Consider the following 14,094-nt stretch of genomic DNA (forward strand, 5'->3'; position numbering starts at 1 on the left):
CATGTCGTGGGTGCCTTTGGTGTCCCAAGAGCTCTGCCAGCGGAAATGAGCTCTCAAGCTCCATTTTCAGCTCCTGCAACCCTCTACCAGTGAAAACGGAGTTTGGGAAGACCGCCCGCAGCCCGCCCGAACTCTGTTTTCCCTGGCAGACGCACTGTGGGCTGGTCCTTTGCTCTTTTCAGGGCAGTCCCGTGGGCCAGATCTAAGTACCACGTGAGCCACATCCAGTCTCCGGACCTTAAGTTTGACACCCTTGAAATAAAGGGTTAGTTATTCCTGCCAGTTTGGTGTTGTCTGCAAATTTGATGAGTTCCCTTTCTATCCCTTCATCTAGATCATTTATGAAGATGTTGAAGAGTATTGATATCTGATATTTCTGGACAATGCAATCATATTGGTAGTCATTCTAAATTAGAGTATTATTTGCTTACACGTAAAGATTATTTTCAATGCTGGGCCCCACCATTTTAAAAAAGTAAGAGGGGAAATTCAGGTGCTCTTAATGGCCAATTAATGGATTCCACTTACAAGACCTTCACTTTCTTCTTTAAACCTTTCCAATTTGTTTTGATCAACAGTTCACACATGACTGTGTCCTGTAAAAGCTTAGTTTTGCACAGTTTTAGTAAGGAGTCAAAGGATTTATATTAAAGGAGATATGGAACACAACAAATTATGAGATTCTCTAAGCACATAAGAAAAATAGAGAGGAGGTCCCTTAGTTTTAGCAATAACAAAGCTTCATTGATGTAATTAGATAGAATAGAATAGAATAGAATAGAATAGAATAGAATAGAATAGAATAATAGAGTTGGAAGGGACCTTGGAGGTCTTTTAGTCCAACCCCCTGCTCAGGCAGGGAACCCTATATCATTTCAGACAAATGGTTAACCAACATCTTAAAAACTTCCAGTGTTGGAGCGTTCACAACTTCTGGAGGCAAGTTGTTCCACTGATTAATTGTTCTAACTATCAGGAAATTTCTCCTTAGTTCTAAGTTTCTTCTCTCCTTGATTAGTTTCCACTCATTGCTTCCTGCCCTGCCCTCAGGTGCTTTGGAGAATAGCTTGCCTCCCTATAGATACCCAACAATTTCAAGCTCTTCTATTCTTATCATTCCCCCAACCTTTATTCTTTCTCAATTTCCCAGCAACATCATAGTTTGATAGTTTGAGACTCTGTCCAGAACAGGAATTATTGCTCGCAGCTTGACAAACTAGAATTCACAATACACAATGCTGATGAATTTGGTAATGCTGATTTCTTTGCCAACTTCCTCATTGTGCCTTTTTTCCTCATTCCTCCTTTGGATGCAATTCACTCACTCCTTTTTTTCTTTCCCTGTAGGAGCTGGTTTTAGCCTTTTCAGAGAGATTTTTAGGTAACAATTACTTTTCCCTGGAAATTTTAATATAGGTAGTCCTCGCATTACAACAGTTCATTTAGTGACCATTCAAAGTTACAACAGTTCTGAAAAAAGTGACTTACGACCGTTTTTCACAGCTACGACCTTTGAAGCAGCCCCATGTTCATGTGATCAAAATTCGGACACTTGGCAATTGGTTCATACTTATGACCCTTGCTGTGTCCCAAGGTCGCGTGGTCCCCTTTTGTGACCTCCTGACAAGGAAAATCAGTGGGGAGGCCAGATTCGCTTAACGTACAGGTTAGTAACTTAGCAACTGCAGGGATTCGCTTAACAACTGTGGCAAGAAAGGTTGCAAAATGGGGTAAAACTCGCTTGACAAATGTCTCACTTAACAACAGAAATTTTGAGCTCAATTGTGGATGTAGGTCAAGGACTACCTATATCTGGCAGATTTATAATAACTGTTGGAGAAACAATTATATCGATGCTGAGTCCCAAGAAATGTAAAACTTAATTTTAAGTTCTGTTAGATCTATAAAATAAGTTAATACAATAATACAATAGCAGAGTTGGAAGGGACTTTGGAGGTCTTCTAGTCCAACCCTCTGCCTAGGCAGGAAACCCTATACTAATTCAGACAAATGTTTATCCAACATCTTCTTAAAGACTTCCAGTGTTGGGGCATTCATAACTTCTGGAGGGAAATTGTTCCATTGATTAATTGTTCTAACTGTCAGGAAATTTCTCCTTCTAAGTTGCTTCTCTCCTTGATTAGTTTTCAACCATTGCTTCTTGTTCTACCCTCAGGTGCTTTGCAGAATAGTTTGATTCCCTTTTCTTTGTGGCAACCCCTGAGATATTGGAACACTGCTATCATGTCTCCCCTAGTCCTTCTTTTCATTAAACTAGACATACCCAGTTCCTGCAACCGATCTTCATATGTTAGTTGTGATTGTCTCATTAGGTTCTACTTACATGCTACAGGTAGCCTTCGACTTATGACCCCAAGTGGGACCAAGTGGAGCAGTCATTAAATGAGTTGTGCCCAATTTTACTACCTTTTTGCTATTGACATTAAGCAAATCGCCATGACCATTAAGTGAATCACATGGTCGTTCAGTGGTTCCAGCTTTTCCCAGAGACTTTGTTTGATGAATTATGTTTGCTATGTTTATTTTATGTGTAGAATTTTAATAAAATTTGAGGGGAGGGAAGAATATTGGCCCAACCCTATAGGTATTTCCTTTTAACTATACTTAATGAAAATGGATAAAAAATTATGTGGCTCCGTCTGATGAATTAATTATGGCAGAGAAAGCAGACACCTGAATTACAGATCTGTGGTACAAGGTACCCATTTGAATCTAGCTTTGTTTTTTGGTTAATAAAATATTTGCAATATGAATAACATGTCTTTTACTTTCTGGTGCTTCTGTTTGGAACTGCACTGCATCGTAAACAGTGTCTCATTTTTTTTTCCTTATCCAAGTGTGGAATCCCCTTTCAAGATGATGATGTGATTGTCCTTAATGGCAGCAAAGAAGATGTAGAGATGCTAAAGAAAAGAATGGAGGAGCGAAGGCTGAAAAGTAAATTGGGGAAGGTAAGGTCTAAACACATTTTCTGAAGTTATATGCAGATACAGGGATAAAATAAGAACAGGGTTGGCATGGAAGTTTTTGGTTCTGGAGCAGTAGAGGTTACCTGGAACACTTCAGTTTTTATAATAACAAATGTCATTCAAATAATTTCTGCTCCCCAATAACATTGCTGAGTCCTGTGGAACTCATAACAGAACACTAGAGAGTAATATAAATGGCTTCTCAATAGCTATTGAATAAGCAATTTTATGTGCCGAAAACATTGGCTTCCGTTCAAGACACTTGATATGATTCATTGGATTTCAGCCAATACAGGTTCATAACCTGTTAGATCCTTGACTACATTTTCTCCAATGTTTGGTCCATAAAGAATGTAGCAGCTTTTGATTATCATAAAAAAAAATCTGACCTCTATTTAGAGACAGAACCTTCAGTAAGCTGTATGTTTCCAGCATCTGAATTTCCCCAAAAATGTGCGATAAGACAAAATGGTATGTGAAAAGTGGGGAGAGAAAGGGGAAAAAAATATGGATGGAGTTAAGCTATGTCTATAGCCGCTCCATTCTTTTCAGAAGATCCCCTAACCCAACTCTGATTAGACCAGTTTTACCCTATGAGGTCATTCTGTTGTTTTCAGCTCATTCTATTACTGATCAAAAGAAGGACAAGTTTTACATTGATTTACAATATTAAATAAGGGACGTGGTGGCTCAGGGGCTAAGACGCTGAGCTTGAAAGAAAGGTTGGTAGTTCGGCAGTTCAAATCCCTAGAGCCACGTAACGGAGTTGAGCGCCCATTACTTGTCCCAGCTTCTGCCAACCTAGCAGTTTGAAAGCACGTAAAAAATAGGAATAGTAGAAAAAATAGGATCCACCTTTGGTGGGAAGGTAACAGCGTTCTGTGCACCTTCGGTGTTTAGTCATGCTGGCCACATGACCATGGAGATGTCTTCGGACAGCGCTGGCTCTTCGGCTTTGAAACGGAAATGAGCACCGCCCCCTAGAGTCAGGAACGACTAGCACATATGTGTGAGGGAAAGCTTTACCTTTACAATATTAAATATGGAAGAACATTGAATTAATCTCTTGTTTTGTAACAATTTATAAAGTCTTGGATTATGCCACCAAACACAACACCCTAGCCATATATGGATTATGTATATCTGTATGTAATATCCTGGTTTTGAAGTCTAAAAGGGTTGATGGAGGCATTGTTTAGCAATAGCAATAGCACCTTGACTTATATACCGCTTTATAGTGCTTCCCAGCCCTCTCTAAGCAGTTTACAGAGTAAGCCTATTGCCCCCAACAATTTGGGTCCTCATTTTATCCACCTTGGAAAGATGGAAGCTGAGTCAACTTTCAGCCTGTTGAGATTCAATGTGCCAAATTTCAGGCAGTTTATTTACTATAATACTGACATACTCTCTACTACTGGTCTTTTCATGCATGCATTTTTAAAAGAAAACACTTCAGCACACTACCTATCTAAAGACCTGTATGTCGTTAGATAGACATTATGTTTCATTTTCCTATTCATGTTTGAAGGCTGCATCAAGCAGAAAAGGAAACAGAAAAATATGAATGTCATAATTTAAAGAAAAATACATCTTGAATTTTAGAAGAGCCTGGTGAGGCTAGTCTTAGATTTTGCAGTTGACCCACTCCAGCAAATAATTGTTTTGTGTTATTTCAAAATACTAATTTGTTTAAAATCTTGACAGGTGCTTAGTGCTTAGTGATCACACTGAGTTCAATCAATAATAACTTTTAAGGTCAATTCTCAGGAGTGAGAAAAGGGTTTTAATCAAAAGCCATCTGCTCTTAATTTTTTTCTCTATAATGAAAAGGTCATATGCCATCTAGTGGATGATAGATGATACAAACATACGGGTTATTCATATCTTAAAATTAAACTTGCTTGACATCTTTCTGTGTGTACTTTCGATGCCTTGCTATGGTACATTTGGTTTTGTTGAGTAGTTTTCTTCTTTTTTGAAAACTCCGACGACCTAAACCTCCTATAAGAGACAATTCTCTTTATTTCCAAAGTCAAATATAGCTACTGCCCTTCTTTGGCCGAGAAAATGAAGTCGACTGCATACCTTTCATGCTGGCTTTGCTCATTAGACCTATGAATGTCTTATCGCAGGGGTGCCAAACTCAATTTCATTGAGGGCCGCATCAGGGTTGTGTTTGACCTTGGTAGGCCAGGGTGGGCATGGCCATCTGAACGTCACTCATGTTGCAGGCGCCTGTGGTGGCCCGAGCGCTCTGCCAGCGAAAACAGGCTCCCGTTCCGTTTCCAGCTGCGACGGCCTCCTGCAATCCTCTGCCAGTGAAAACAGAACTTGCACGCTGAGGGTCGAGTTCCGTTTTCTCTGGCAGAGGCGCTATGAGCTATTCCTTTGCTGTTTCTAGGGCAGCTCTGTGGGCCAGTTCTAAACCTTGAGTTTGGAACTCCTGCCTACTGGAATACCTGCCAGAAGTTCATATTGATGATACATCTGGATTCAGGGTACAAATTTTCTCTTAGGACAAGCATGTTTGATTCATAATTTTTTTCCAATACCCAATACTTATATACTTGCCTTTCAATATTATAAAATAAAAATGGGCTTAGAAATATATAGCCTTGCCTTCAGCTGAGTAGATTGTGTAGTTTTGTAAGTTGAAAGCAAGGATGACTGAATGAATGAATGTGTTAAGCGCCTCTAAGTCAAATATATTCCTAGTTATCATATTTATCTTTGGATTTTGCTGGTCTTTGAGCTTCTTAAATCGTTTCTGGTTTGTTTCTTTTGTTTCAGAAATCCAAGAAATCTAAGGCAGCAGAGACCATTGTGAAATCAGAAGCCGCTGAAGGTGAATTGTTTATGTTGGGTTCAAGTATTAATGCGGAAAAGAGATTAAAGATCTTATAAATCAAAATAAATAAAACCTATGGTTTTATTCTGTTATTTGCAAGGATTGTGAGCTCTTTTATTGCACGGATTGGAAACTATATATTGAGTGAGTCTGCAGAAACCTCATATTGAATTTGGCTTTTCAGAGTACATTGAATCATAAATTAACCAGAAGGTTATTACACATGGCTATGCCTAAGAACTTCACGGCAAAGATTAACAAGTTGCACAAATATCTTTAGTAGTCTTTAAATAGTCTTTAGCTTTCCCATCTTTTCTGATTTATTAGTGCTAGATGCAATGTACTTGTTATATGACATGTTAGTTGAACTTCTAGTGATGAGATTGGAAAAAAAGTAGGTGTAAAGTTTGTGCCATTAGAACTTAAAACAAATGTCCTCATTCTGCAAAAAGAGGTAGGCAAACATTGGCTGTCCTCCTACTTTTTCCCTTCCTTTTCTTTCAAAATTCAGCCGGTTATTCCTTCTCAAGAAAGAATAGCCTGATGGAGACTTGCCTTCCTGTGTCAGTCACAAAGTAATCTAATAGAAAGAAGAGTTTTAGTGATAAAAATAATCCATGTTGCATCATTTAACCTTTTTTTTACTATTATACAGATTCACAGAGTCCATCTCAAGTCAATACTGCAAAGGATGCTACACAAACTGGAGAAAAGAGAAGCATTGCCTTCTGCAAGAGTACAGGTTGGTGTAACATCTCCAAACCTAATTTATAAATGTTCCATTCAATAGGTACTACAGGTGAAGCTGTTGCAGCCAAGTGTCTTCTTCAGTTCCATAAACTGAAAGATCAGAGTTTACAGAATTAAGTTCCTTTCTTACTGAGGGTACTTTCCCTATTGCTGTTAATCATGGTTAAGTGTTGAGTTTTAAACCTACGGAAACTAATTAGGCTTCCATCTTAAGTAAAAATTAAGTTAAATATTTAACTGTGCTAAGCAGTTTGCTTGAACTTGGTTCTTGGCAGATTTAATTAAGCTGCTATGTTGTCTTTAAGTTAGCGATACCTGAAAGATTCCCTGTTATGCCTCAGAGAACCAAACTTTTGGGATGTAAATATTTCTGTATTTACAAAATGCAGAATTCAAAAGTTCCCTTTTGAAAAGTACCATATTTTTGGAGTATAAGACGCACCATAGTATAAGACGCACCAAGGTTTTGAAGAGGCAAACTTTTTAAAAAGTAGGTAGGTAGATAGAGGGATAGAGAGGGAGAGAAAGAGAGAGAAATACAGTAGATGGGTAGGGAGAGAGAGTAGTTAGGTAGGTAGGTAGATAAAGGGAGAGAGAGAAATAGAGATAGATAGAGAAATACAGTAGGTAGGTAGGGAAAGAGAGAGAGTGTGTAGATAGATAGGTAGAGGGATAGAGAGAGAAAAAGAGAGAGAGAGAGAAATAGAGTAGGTAGAGAGAGAGAGAGTAAATAGGTTGGTAGGTAGAGGGATAGAGAGAGAGAAATAGAGAGAGGGAGAGAAATACAATAGATAGGTAGGGAGAGAAAGAGAGTAGGTAGGTAAGTAGGTAGAGGGGGAGATAGAGAGACAGAGAGAGAGAGAGAGAAATACAGCAGGTAGGTAGGGAGACAGAGAGAATAGGTAGGTAAGTAGATGTTTCCAGGTGTATTTATCCATGTGCTGGAGAAGGAAATCGCTGACAATCTGCAGCATCTAAGACTTTGTTTCTGCTGGCATAGCACTTGATCAATGTAATTCTCATTAATCAGTTAAAGAGCTTTCCGAAAGGAAAAAAAAAGTTTTTGCACTCTGCAAACCTCCCAAAAACGGCCCGTTTTTCGTGAAAATGGGCCTGTTTTTTAAAAAAGGCATGAATAGTTTTTTGCTCATTTATGCCTCCCCCCCCCCAGGAGCTCTCTGAAAACCTCCATAAGGGTACGCAAAGCCATTTTGGTGAAGGGGCAGGGCTTCAGGAGGCTGTATTCGATGTATAAGATGCACCCAGATTTTCAGCCTCTTTTTTGAGGAAAAAAGGTCTGTCTTATACTCCGAAAAATACAGTATATTGTATCCACATTTAGATAATTATAGAGGTGATGATTATTGGGTATCTTTATCAAACCTTTTGGATAAAAAGTTATTCTCTCCTTAACATAATAATATTTAGATACAAAAGTTAAAAAAATAGAAAAACTAATATTTTCAGCTAACCTAAAATTTGGGATGTGACTATTTAGTAAGATATATATTGTTTACTTGTATGTACATGATACTTTATCAATGGAGAATTCATGCTCCCTATTTTCTTTCTCCTCTGTTCTATGTCAGTCAGTGAAAAAGCGCCATCTTTCTCCGAGAAAAGCATCAAAGGTGCATCTGAACCTGTGAAGAGGTCCTCTGCAGCCAGTGGGGAGAAATCAGAAACGTACAAGTCTATTTTTACTTCCCACAGCTCAGCCAAACGCTCTAAGGAAGAGTCTTCCAATTGGATCACACACACCGCATACTATTTCTGAAAGAGAAAATTGTATGATTTTGAGTGCCCTCCTGCTTTTTGCCACCTCTTGCTTTCTTTTTATAGGAGAAGCTTTTGTTATAGGAAATAGTGCTTTTTAAACAACAAAGCAGCTTCAAAAAGAAGCCAACATAGTTTTAAAGAGGAGATATTAAAAACGGTAGCTGAACTTGACTTTAATTTTGAAAGGACACCTACTTTGAGTAAATACTCATCATAAAATGACTGCTTGATGTCCTTTTTGAAGTCGGGAACTGTGCTTGAAATAAGCACAAGTTCTGCTAGGTTCTGCTTAATCTGAATCGTTAGGCTGCATCTGAGTGCATAGGCCCAGTTGGTATCTTGTAAGTATTTCCCATCCATTTATCTTAGTAGGAAATTTCAAAATTGTGAGTAGAAAGAGAGAGGCCAGGATTACATCAGTTTTTGTCTAGATTTGTAACAGATGCCACTTGAGACATTTCCCCATCCTGTTGTCCAAATGTGAGATTAATTTAATAGGTCTTAGTCCTGAAGCAGATTCTTAAATGAAATATCCAAGAATGTTTCTGGAGGGATGAGTCACCATCACACTTTTGCAGTCTTTATTCTACCTTGTTCATCTTTCGTGATATAACTCTTATTGATATAAGAGTTCTTATATTGTTGATTATTAAATTATAACCTTAATTCTGCAGTTTCTTTAAAAAAAATAGAGCTAACAGTGTTTTGTAACATTCTGACACCTTGTATGTTGAAATAAAACAATAATTGAATAATTCATCTTGCAGTCTAGTATGTGATTCAGATTTATGAAATTCAGCAAAACTTTTTTTAGATTTTGGATCAAAAGAATTGCAAACAGAAAGACTTCTGAACTCTTTTGGAGGATAGAATTTGCAAAGTGCAGGATCCTAATTTATTAGAGGTTGGATGAGAAATATGAGACAGTATATTCCCTCATTGAACACAAAGTTCTTGATAAAAATATAAGTAATCTTGAGTAGAGATGACACATTCTGATGAAGGTATTTAATGTTACATTCCTCCGAATAAAAATTTTCCTCAGAATTCCGCAAGGCCTTAATGAAAAAGCTCTACTTCCACAACCACCTGTCCAATACCTTTGACAAGTGAGAGTTGATACGGTAGGTATTTCATCATTGCTGCAATAGTGAGTATTCTCCAGAGCATTGGAATCTCTAGAGCAGGGGTGTCAAACTCACGTCGTCCCGTGACATATCACACATTTTTCCTCCTTTGCTAAAGTGGGCGTGGCCAATGTGTGACGCATCTGGCCCGCAGGCTGTGAGTTTGAGAGCCCTGCTCTAGAGGATTGTCCCATCCTCTTCCCTCCATCTGAGAAATTGGAACACCCAACGTAGTTCCATGAAAAGGAAACATACATCATTAATTTTTAAGGCCTTTATTAGGGCAACCAAGAATGTACAATTGAGTGTATAAACTTTCAAGATTTCTTCTAGAGAACTTGAGAACTTCCTGATAATTAAAAGAATTAATCAATGGAACAACTTGCCTCCAGAAGTTGTGAATGCTGCAACACTGGATGTTTTTAAGAAGATGTTGGATATCGATTTTTTCTGGAGTGGTGTAGGGTTTCCTGACTAAGCAGGGGTTGGACTAGAAGACTTTCAAGGTCCCTTCCAACTCTGTTATTCTATTCTATTCTATTCCTATTCTATTCTACTGCTTCACTGTATGCCATGGTATCATGATGAGATCTTCTGATCATGAAGGGATCCTTAGATTAAAAGATAGCAGTTGTCCACTGCTCGTTTGCCAGCTCCTGGAAAAAGTCACATAGATATATTTCTGCCTAATCAACATCTCCTTTTTAGGAGAGGTGCAAAGGACAACTGTTCAGCAGTGAAGGAAGCGTTCGTTGACTGTTAGACAGTGCTAAGAGTTGTACTTGGGGGGGGGGGTGTCTTTGTGAATTCAGATATAGTTGGAGGAGAAATCTGCAGTTGAGAACTCAATGGTCAAGCAGGATCACAGACAGACATTTATAGAAAATCTCAACTAGTGGCAAAGAATACTTCATTTGGAAATGACAGGCCAGAGATCAGAAAAGAAAGTTTTACAAAGCTGTTGAAATTCCTAAACATCACAAAGAGTATTTTATTTTACTCTTTTCCAATAAAAGTAGCTGAGTGAATGTATCAAAGAACATTCAGGTGAGTCAGAAAGGAGAAATCCAAAATGCAAAACAACAGCACCAAAACCTGTAAAAAAAATGCCAGAATATTAAAAGTAACGCAATGCATTTGAAAAGAATTTTTAATAATAAACTATTCTCATACAGAGGAAGACTGAGAAAGTGTTCATAAAATTCCAATACTTTCCCCCCACCTTGATCTTGGATTAGCACTGCTCAATTTTTTGTCAGGACGGAAGAGCAGTTGAAATTTTGAGCTTTTCGAAAACTGATTCTGTTTAATTTGGCAGTACTTCTTCAGTTACTCCTCAATAGTGTTAAGTTTCCAGATGAATTAACTCATCACCTCTTTTTGCCAAAAAGACAAAGGAGGACATTATGTCCTGTGTCCACAATCCCTTCCAGCACAACATGGCCATGCTAGCTGGGGATGATGAGACCTGAACTCCTATATATTTGAAGAGCACAAATACAGACAAAAACAGTACTGCCACCTTGTGTTGGTTTCCAGGAAGAGCTTTTGAAAATTTGTGCAAGATTAATGCAAATCGGAATTTTGAACTGCCTAATGATGACTCTATATCGTTAAAAACTGGGGGGAAATGTTACAAGTTCCGGGATTCTTAAAAGCATGTGAAACTATATGACATTTGAGATATCTCAAAGGTGCCTTTTTGAAAGACAGCTGGGCTTTCTTGAAATTTTTTTCCTTGAAAACATTTCCCTTTCCATCCAAGAAACTCCAGTTGCCTTTTGAAAAGCATATTTGGATGACAGAATCTTCATAGACGTTTGAGATTTTAACTAATAATGACTTTGCCTTAAGATGCTTTTTATGTTTCTTCCCTTAATATTAATGAAACTATCTGAGTATAAAAATCAGACAACTGTGTTTACTATTTGGCCAACATTCCTGCTATACAACTACCAGCTTCAGTAACTGCAATATTTTTCCCATTTTATACTCATAATTAGTCATATTTTTCACACTCGGTTTGTCATATCATTTGCATAATATTTTTTCTTCTTCTAAGTTATTAACCCATTAAAAAAAAAACAATTTTACGTCCTTGAGAATTTTCTCCCAGATCAAAACATTGTGAGGCTTTCTCATTCTGCTCTATTCTATTTATAAATGAGTGTTTGACCTTTTCCTCTTGTTCTTCTCTTCCTTTTTTTTCTTTTCAATTGTGAAGCGCAGAAGCTAATTCCTCATTACAGAAGGCAGAATATGACAGTCCGATTCACAGCATAGATATGTTTTGACAACATCTCCTTAGCTTTTCTCCAAAGAGGCAGTTAATCCTAGAGAAATAACGTAAATGTCTGTTTATATCTGACTTAGCTACCTTTTAGTTCATAGGAATATTCAGATATTGCTGGATCACAATTCTCAACAGCCCATCTGAATTGTGAGTGCTGATAGAAATTGCAGCTTAGCCAAAATTTTACTATTTCTTAACAACAATACTTCATCACCCGTAAGCTGTGTTACAAAATCATGCTATGCATTGCTAAGCAGTGTTAATTTCAAAGTTAGGTTAATCCATAATTAATAAATTTTAAGGCAACTAAGTGGAATGCAGGATGAGTTTTGCTTATAATCTCTTGCCCAACCATTGAAGCAGATGTCCAGAAAAACTAAAAAGTCTATACTAAGAGCTATTTTTAAAAAATCTTCCATTGTGGTTTCCAAGACTGGTCAGTAAAACCGCTCAGTTTTCACCTGGAAAATGCTAGGTACTCTCACAAATATTAGGCTGCTTACACAATGCAGCATACATAACGCTACAATGCAAAACAGTAGCTGTTTCTGCCTCATTTTGTGTGTGTGTATGTGTGCATGCTTTTCAGACAACATTGATTATAGGTAGACTGCCTAGATCAGGGGTATGATCAAGTGGGCCACAGCCCATTACTCACGCTAGAGTTGCCACCAGCATTGTGTAGGCACTAGCATCGCACACTCACATTCCCATTTGCATAATGCTCACGCTTATGGCCCCTTTTGCTTCACACGTGTGTTCGGGACCGTGTTTGCATCATGTGTGCCCGTGGCCCTGCTTCAGAGGTGGGTTCCTAATGGTTCGGACCAATTCAGCTGAACAGGTAGTAACTTGGCGGCCTGGGTCACTGGAACTGGCAGCGACCCAGGCCTCCCCCACCCTTGAACCGGTTCTCTTGGTGGTGTGTAGGCACCGCCATCTTGTTTTTGCCTTCTGCACATGTGCATAATGATTTTTGTTGCCCTGCACATGCACGTGTGGCGCAGCCCTGAGCGAGCCAGCAGTAGCAGCAGCCAGAACCCACACCTGCCCTGCTTGCGTCATGCACGCAGCCCCATTCCTGCATGCTCATGCATACATAAAGGCACCTGCCCCTCCCTCCGGGCCGCCAACCCAGAAAGGTTGAGGAACACTGGCCTAGATTAACCCCTGCAGGTTTTCGATAAGATTTTCCAAAGCGTATGGAAGTTGAGTCATGGCAACTGGACTTTTTTTCTTTTTGGATTTGAAATGTTTCACTGCTTATCCAAGTAGTTTATTCAATCTTCTCTGTTTTCCAAAGTGGTTTGTCATTGCCTGCTTCTTAGGGGTGAGAGAAAGTGACTGGCCCAAGGTCACCCAGCTGGCTTTGTGTCTAAGGGAAGATTAGAATTCACAGTCTCCTGGTTGTGGGGGGAATAAGAGGAAAAGAGTTAACACAGCGGCTACACAAGCCAAACTTACTAAATTGATCTGCTTGGTATCAAGCGAGTAGATAGCTTTTGAGACAGGCTTCTTGAGAAAAGTGTTGGGTAACTATTTTGTGGGTCATCTTTTCCTACGTTTAGTCCAGATACCAGTTAAAAATTAACATGCATATTTAAAACTTAATATGCATTTTTGAAATTTTCAAGCTTTATGGGGTATATTAGTTTATCAGCGTTTATACTAGTTTGTTTTTCTCCTACGCTTAACATGATGTATAACAAAATTGTAAAAACCCATGGAAGACCAATTTTAGAACAAAACAAAACCAGGAACCAATTAAAAGTAATCAAGCTCATAGCACGAATGACAAGAAGTCTAAAAATATAACAGAAGTAGAAGTATTTATACATATATTCTCTTTTGATTGGTTCTCTCAGACTAAAAGCTTGAGAATATAAAAATAACTTACCGAGATCCAACAATAAAATAGACCCTAAGATTAACTCTGCCAAGAGTATTCCATAAAAGAGCAGGAACTATGACTGGTGTGGCTCAGTGAGTGAAAACTTCCAAAATAGATTCTCTCTTTAAAATCTCAATTCTTAGATCCTGATCAACAGGGAAACCCTTGTCTATTTAAACAAGAAAGCGGTGTGTTCATTGAATCATAGAACTGAAAAGAACCATTTAAAGAACCAGATCCAATCACCTGCTCAGTTCAGAAATCTAAATTAAGCCACCCCTAACCACAGCACCAAAACTGCTAAGAAAATTATACCTGTTTAAATAACCTGCCTCTCAACCTCATGGGCAAGTCACCATAAGGTTGACCCCATCTTCCACTTTTTTTAAAAAAAAAGTGACATTAATGTTCCTTCT

At 38.4% G+C, this 14,094-nt stretch overlaps 1 protein-coding gene across 1 annotated transcript in view; it reads left to right on the top strand.

Annotated features, from left to right (window-relative positions):
- The window catches only part of RTF2 (replication termination factor 2), a 55,634-nt gene extending 46,896 nt beyond the window's left edge, over positions 1–8,738 (top strand). Inside the window, exons 6-9 of the mRNA XM_032218111.1 lie at positions 2,859–2,972; positions 5,781–5,835; positions 6,494–6,580; positions 8,178–8,738. Of these exons, the coding sequence (XP_032074002.1) occupies positions 2,859–2,972; positions 5,781–5,835; positions 6,494–6,580; positions 8,178–8,365 (444 nt within the window). The 3' untranslated portion in view covers positions 8,366–8,738. The remainder of the gene's footprint in view (positions 1–2,858; positions 2,973–5,780; positions 5,836–6,493; positions 6,581–8,177) is intronic.
- The last annotated feature ends 5,356 nt before the right edge of the window (positions 8,739–14,094 follow it).

Source organism: Thamnophis elegans, chromosome 5 (genome assembly GCF_009769535.1).
Source record: "Thamnophis elegans isolate rThaEle1 chromosome 5, rThaEle1.pri, whole genome shotgun sequence".
Classification (NCBI taxonomy): Eukaryota; Metazoa; Chordata; class Lepidosauria; order Squamata; family Colubridae; genus Thamnophis; species Thamnophis elegans.